Genomic DNA, 7,611 nt, shown 5'->3' on the forward strand with positions numbered 1-7,611 from the left:
GTGCAAAGCAGTCATCAAAGCAAAAGGTGGCTACTTTGAAGAACCTAGAATATAAGACATATTTTCAGTTGTTTCACACTTTTTTGTTAAGTATATAATTCCACATGTGTTAATTCATAGTTTTGATGCCTTCAGGGTGAATGTACAGTTTTCAAAGTCATGAAAATACAGAAAAATCTTTAAATGAGAAGTTGTGTCCAAACTTTTGGTCTGTACTGTATGAGCCGTGTGTGTGCTGCATTTTTCTAATATGTGAGTGGTGTGTATGCTGTATGTGTCTGATATGTGAGCGGCGTGTTTGCTTCATGTGCCTGAAATGTGAGCGGTGTCTGTGCTGCAAATGTCTGAAATGTGAGCTTTGTGTGTGCTGCATGTGTCTGATATGTGAGCGATATGTGTGCTGCATGTGTCTGATATGTGAGCGGTGTGTGTGCTGCATATATCTGATATGTGAGCGATGTATGCTGTATATGTCTGAAATGTAAGTGGGGTATGTTATGTATGTGTCTGTAATGTGAGTGGTGTGTGCTGCATGTCTCTGATATGTGAGCGGTGTGTGTGCTACATGTGTCTGATATGTGGGTGCTGCATGTGTCTGATATGTGAGTGGTGTGTGCTGTATGTGTCTGAAATGTGAGCGATGTGTGTGCTGCATGTGTCTGAAATGTGAGCGGTGTGTGTGTGGCATGTGCCTGATATGTGAGCAGTGTGTGTGTTGCATGTGTCTGATATGTGAGTGGTGTGTACAGTGTGCTGCATGTGTCTGATATGTGAACTGTATGTGTGCTGCATGTGTCTGATATGTGAGCTATGTGTGTGCTGCATGTGTCTGATATGTGAGCGATGTGTGTGCTACATTTGTCTGAAATGTGAGGGGTGTGTGCTGCATATGTCTGATATTTGAGCAGTGTGTGCTGCATGTGCCTGAAATGTGAGCGGTGTGTGCTGCATGTGTCTGATATGTGAGCGGTGTGTTTGCTGCATGTGTCTGAAATGTGAGAACCATGTGGTCTGTGTCTGAAGAGCAGTATGTGCTGCATGTGTCTAATAATATATGAGTGGTTTGTGCTGCATGTGTCTGCAATGTGAGCGGTGTGTCCTGCTATGTGTGTGTGTGCTGTTATGTGATATGATATGTGTGCTGATATGTAAGCAGTGTGTGCTGCATGTGTTTGATATGTAAGTGTCTGAAATGTAAGTGGGATGTGTACTGCATGTGTCTGAAATGTGAGTAATGTGTGTTCTGCATGTGCCTGAAATGTGAGTGATGTGTGTGCTGTATGTGTCTGAAATGTAAGCGGTCTGTGTGCTGGATGTGTCAGAAATGTAAGCGGTGTGTGTGCTGCATGTGTCTGATAAGTGAACTGTATGTGTGCTGCATGTGTCTGATATGTGAGCAGTGTGTGCTGATTATGTCTGCTATGTGAGCATGGTGTGCTGCATATGTCTGCTATGTGAGCAGGGTGTGCTGCGTATGTCTGCTATGTGAGCAAGGTGTGCTGCATATGTCTGATATCTAAACATTGTGTACCACATATGTCTATGTGAGAAATGTGTACTGCCTATGTCTGCTATGTGAACATTGTGTACTGCATATGTCTGCTATGTGAGCAGTGTGTACTGCATATGGGTAATATATGAGTGGTGTGTGTGCTAAATGCATCGAATATGTGAGCGGTGTGTGCATTGTTTATGTCCAATATGTGAGCGGTTATTGTGAAGTATATGTTTAGTTTTAAACTCTGTGGGTATTGTATGCATCTAATATTTATGTGCTGTCTGTCTAATATTTTAGCAGTGTGTACTGTCTGCATCAAATTTCCAAGCAACATTTTTTTCTGTTTTATTCATAAAGAAACCAGAGAAAAAGAACATTTGTATACCCTCTATTCAAATAATAGCTACAGTAGGGCTATGGAGTTCTGTAAAGCCCCATAGACATCTACTGGTGCCCCCAAAGAACTTGAATATTCTAAGGGCCTATTGTATAAAATTATGACTTAGCACTTTTTTCTATATTTCTTAACTTTTTATGAGGAGACTGATAAATCTCTGTTTTTATTTTCAGAAGCGCAGTGGGAATATCGGTAGAACCATGTTTGAGTACAAGACCCAGAATGTGAAACGTTTACCCATCATTGACATTGCTCCCGTGGACGTTGGAGGTGCAGACCAAGAGTTTGGAGTTGACATTGGGCCAGTTTGCTTTTTGTAAATTACACCAACAAACAACCTAGGAACTTAAACTGACTGAAGTTGTCCTGAGACTCTTGAAAACTCTAACTGGCTGTGCACCAGCACTGTACATACAGTTGTCCATTATTTGCCACTTTTATAAACTACTTGGCCTTCCTTCAGAATATTTATTTTCAGTTTTTAAGCCATCTTAAAAGCAGAAAGATTATAAATGGATCAATATTTTTATAGTGTTCACTATGTTTGATATCCATTAAATAAATTAGCCAAATTAAGAATTGTAGAAATGTAGCGGCAAAATAATTATGGTTTTCCTTGTTATGCAGGATGCAAAGGTTTGATACAATTTACATTTTTCCAGTTTCATGGTCTTTTATTTTCAACATTTTGGGATTAATTAATCAAGCTTTCTAAATTTGCTATGATTAGTTTTACATTCTGACATAAACTAATGTTACTTAAAGTCAGCAGTTTTAAAATAAATTAATTTATGTGCATTAGTTCTTCAATTTTGGGCTTTGGTTACTGCTTAAAGCTTTTTGTTTATATCAACTGTACATAATGTACACAGATGACATGGTGTAGAGAAGTATGGCATTGATTTCAGACTTCTAGCTACAGAAATGTATCCATGGGTATCTGTAATGTTGGTGAAAACTGCAGAAAATGCTGTAGCTACAAAGCTTGATGATTTTCCCATTTTGATTTAATTTTCAGTAATTATTGTTTTGCAGATCATTTTTAAGAATTTGTATTTTTTCTTTGTGGTACTGCAAAGAGCCAAACCCCAAAAAATATTTATTTACAAGGTATAAAGACAACATATTGTTTTTTTTTAAGTCTTAATAATGTCAGTTGTGTGTTACAAACTGCGCTGCTCACAAGGATCAATTACTGTTTAGGGAATTACATTGTATGTAGAGAACTGTTATGTACAGCATATGAGCAAATTCTTATTTTTACCCACGAATTGTCAAATACAAAATGATTCAAAGTTTCTTAGCATAAGCTACCTCATCTCTAGATGCTGGGATGCATATAGTATACATAAGTTGTATTTCTTGTTCAATATTAAAAGGTGCTATGCTTTTGTTGTTCTTCAGAGATTGGGTAAAGTCAGTAAACTTGTTTCATGGTGCTAAAATTCCTTTTGTAAAATCCTGAATAAATAAAATTTGACAGCTGCCCATAAATGTTATTTGATATGTGGGCTTAGTGCGCTTATTAATGCTTACCAAATCCAAAGGAAGTCTCATATAGCTACACAAACTTGCATTAAAAAGGAAATATTATGCCATTAGCTATATCAATGTATTTTTGCTAAGTTTTTATTTACATCTCGTATATTACTATGTGTGGAATTTAAAATTAAAAAGAAAAGAAAATATACATTCCACAATTTATTAAACTGTAGAAATAGCTTGGTGTTACTTTTATTATGGTAAATATGAGGTAGATGAATTGGTAATTTCTCTTATTAAATGGGAATAGCTAAATATGATATACAACAGGATAAAAATAAAAGTTGTACTGAGCGCTGAAAATTCAGATAGGAAAGAAGAACGGAGTAGTATCAGCTCTAAGGTAAATGCTTAAATAAAGCAACGTCATATCAGTTGACGCAAACTCTTCACACTCAAAGTCATTCCACCTACCACGTTTATGAACACTGGAAATGCAACCCTTGCTACTTTCAGAGAGCCAAACAGCACATTCTGCCACAGCTCAAATAAGAGGTATGCATACACCGTATAGTAGTATGGATCAATTCATGAAGGATTGACTTTGAGTCAAATTTGTTGAAATTTTCAGGTTCCTGCGAATCCAAACCCTCTGAAATTTGCAAGGATCTGCAAATAAAAATGCCTGTCACAATTTCGCACACTGCTGAAGACGGAAATAGTGGCTAATGACATCAGGCATGGCCATCATTTCACATGATCTTATGCAGCCAATTAGGGGGCTATCACAGCCAGTATAAAAGATAGGGTCTCACACAGGAGCCACATTTTATGCTTGTACAGTGTAGGCATAGGAGATCAGTGCACACAGCCCATTCCACGTAGGAATAGAAAAAGGCTTAATCTGATTGTGGTGCACAACCTCAGTGTTGATGTACCAAATTGAAATTGGGAGTAGTAGTCTCAGTCTGTTAATACTAATACAAACATTCAAGTGATATACAGGGAAGTGCTGTACTTCTATTGTCACTCTGTGTGACTGAATTAATTGATCAGCGATATACTTCAGGTACAGCACCTTAATAACAACCTTTTTTATTATTCACACATTGCAAATAAGAAGGGTCAGTATTAAACCCCTCATTTCAAAGTTAGCTTGTAAAACAAACTCCTGAATTCAAGGCTTGTGTGTCACAGAAAGAATATTTCCTTAATTCTAAGACTGGCGGGCCAATTTTTATTTTTTTGTAAATCAAAAAGAGAAATCTCCATAATCCATAAATGTAAACAATTCTGTATGCCTCACAAAGTGTTCTAAAAAGTGCAGTAACAACACTCTAATGGCAACCTTTTTAATTTTTAACATATTAAACAGGGTCAGTAATAATCCCTTCTGTGCTATTGTTGCTATATAAAAATTTGTGAATCCAAAGCTGTGTCACAAAATGTGTGCTTTTATAATACAGTTAAGCCATAGTTTTTTTATATCCTAAAATTTCCATAATCTAGAAATTTAAATACAGCTGTCTACCTCAACAAGTGTGTGTGTGTTGCAAAAAATTTTTTTGCACACTTCGTTAATGTAGTAGTGCAAACTTAGACCGGTACACATGCCATCTGAATACAGCAGCTTGTTGCAGGTGCTTGCTTTTGGAACATGAATCTGCCTAGCGTTTCTTGTTCTGTTCTGTTTTGCAAAGGCACATGACTGTGGGTTATATTTTTAATCTTTTAATTAGAGATGAGTGGATTTTTTTTAACTAAAATTTGCAAGCTCCGCCAGATTTTTCCCAAAAACTCAATTTACAGCAAATACATAAACCTAGCTGGCTAGGGTAAAATTATTATTATTATTAATTTATATAGCGCCATTGATTCCATGGCGCTATATAAAATGGATTTATATATGTAAAATGGATGGTAAGAGATCATAACTAGCTGCATATTTAACCACACACTCCAGTTTCAAGCTTTGTAGGCTACTTATACTTATAAAAGGTACAAAAATTATCCCTTTTTGGGGAAGGTGCAAGTCTTGCTGTTGTTTATACATAGGCGGTGCAAACAGAAGAATCCTTGGCATTTTAACACAGTTGGGTGCAAAAATGATCCCTTTTTGGAAAGTATAAGAAACTTAGCATTTTTATAAATAAAGAAGTGATAGCTTTTTCAAAAGCCATCCAAAAAGTATCAATTTGATTAGGGAAACAAAACATGTGCACTGTTTTGAACATGAAGAGGATATTGTTTCTAGAGATGAGCGTTGTTCGACTCGAACTGTTCGCCAATCTCAAATTCGAGCTGTTTTGGGCGGTTTTCGAGCCGTTCGGCGAACACGAACGATTTGAGAAAAATTCGGCTGTTCGAGGTTATGTTCGATAACTGTTCGTGCACCAAAATCATAACTGGATTTTTTCTCAGTAATGATGAAAATTAATGTTAATATGCAGTTTGAGTGTACAGCGGGGTGGGGGGAGGGGCAGGGGATGGATCTCTGCAGGAATAATGAAGATCTCCATTTTTTTTTCTCTTTTCCGCATTTACAGTGGGGAGGTGCAATCTGTCAGCCTATCAGCAGCGCACACACGGAGCGAAGTGCTTTTTTTCACACAAGCAAGGGCATGTGTCATTGGCAGTGTATGTCACATGTCTTTGCCCTATAAGACCAAGCCATTTTCCCCGTCGCCACCATTTTCTCACTGCTGCAGCTGCGTGTTAGACGGCACCGCTGTTGCTGTGTGCGCTATACCTTGTTAATTTCAAGCCAATTTTCGCACAAATCTACAGATAGCTTGGGAGTAGGGAATAGTTGTGATTGCAGTCCTTTTAAGGACTAGGTTACAGCATTTCCTACGACTTTTATCAGGCAGGTCTGTGCTCTTAAATAGATAGATTGTGGGAGTAAAGACTAATTGTAATTGCAGTCCTTTTCAGGACTAGGTTACATCAGTTCCTATCAGTTTTTGCCAGGCAGGTCTGTGCCAGTGCTGTGCAAGTTTTTTTCACAGCATTTGGCTGAATCTAGCAAAGCTAATCCTTTTTGGCCTATTGCAGAGTGTGTTAGTCAGTGGAGTAGCCTATCTGTGTTGCAAGATATACCACCTGTGTATAGAATACCAATTTTTTTACTGCACCTAGTGAAGTAAAATCTTTTGGGCATAGCATCATTCTATTAGTCCATCTATACTGACCACCATCAGGTTGCAAATTGAATATAATTTTTTTCTGCATCTAGCTCTGAAAAAATATTTGGGCTTCTAGCAGTGTGTGGGACTTGTTCTATTAGTCCATTTATACTGACCTCCATCAGGTTGTAAACTGAATATAATTTTTTTCTGCATCTAGCTCTGAAAAAATATTTGGCCTTCTAGCAGTGTGTGGGACTTGTTCTATTAGTCCATCTATACTGACCTCCATCACGCTGCAAATTCAAAATAATTTTTTGTCTGCATCTAGCTCTGAAAAAATATTTGGCCTTCTAGCAGTGTGTGGGACTTTCTCTATTAGTCCATCTATACTGACCTCCATCAGGTTGCAAATTAAAAATAATTTTTATCTGCATCTACCTCTGAGAAAATATTTGGGCTTCTAGATGTGTGTGTGGGACTTGTTCTATTAGTCCATCTATACTGACCTCCATCAGATTGCAAACTGAATATAATTTTTTTCTGCATCTAGCTCTGAAAAAATATTTGGCCTTCTAGCAGTGTGTGGGACTTTCTCTATTAGTCCATCTATACTGACCTCCATCAGGTTGCAAATTAAAAATAATTTTTATCTGCATCTAGCTCTGAAAAAATATTTTACCTTCTAGCAGTGTGTGGGACTTTCTCTATTAGTCCATCTATACTGACCTCAATCAGGTTGCAAATTAAAAATATTTTTTTGTCTGCATCTAGCTCTGAAAAAATATTTGGCCTTCTAGCAGTGTGTGGGACTTTCTCTATTAGTCCATCTATACTGACCTCCATCAGGTTGCAAATTAAAAATAATTTTTATCTGCATCTAGCTCTGAAAAAATATTTGGCCTTCTAGCAGTGTGTGGGACTTGTTCTATTAGTCCATCTATACTGACCTCCATCACGCTGCAAATTCAAAATTATTTTTTGTCTGCATCTAGCTCTGAAAAAATATTTGGCCTTCTAGCAGTGTGTGGGACTTTCTCTATTAGTCCATCTACACTGACCTCCATCAGGTTGCAAATTAAAAATAATTTTTATCTGCATCTACCTCT

At 37.3% G+C, this 7,611-nt stretch overlaps 1 protein-coding gene across 2 annotated transcripts in view; it reads left to right on the forward strand.

Moving 5' to 3' along the window:
• Window positions 1–3,616, forward strand: part of COL5A2 (collagen type V alpha 2 chain) — a 386,801-nt gene extending 383,185 nt beyond the window's left edge. For both annotated transcript variants that reach the window (XM_073646296.1, XM_073646295.1), the window contains one exon: window positions 2,069–3,616. In XM_073646296.1, coding sequence (XP_073502397.1) covers window positions 2,069–2,215 — 147 coding nt within the window. In that variant the 3' untranslated portion in view covers window positions 2,216–3,616. The remainder of the gene's footprint in view (window positions 1–2,068) is intronic.
• The last annotated feature ends 3,995 nt before the right edge of the window (window positions 3,617–7,611 follow it).

Source organism: Phyllobates terribilis, unplaced genomic scaffold, assembly GCF_046119375.1.
Source record: "Phyllobates terribilis strain yellow unplaced genomic scaffold, ASM4611937v1 Scaffold_9__5_contigs__length_417890890, whole genome shotgun sequence".
In the NCBI taxonomy this organism is placed as follows: domain Eukaryota; kingdom Metazoa; phylum Chordata; class Amphibia; order Anura; family Dendrobatidae; genus Phyllobates; species Phyllobates terribilis.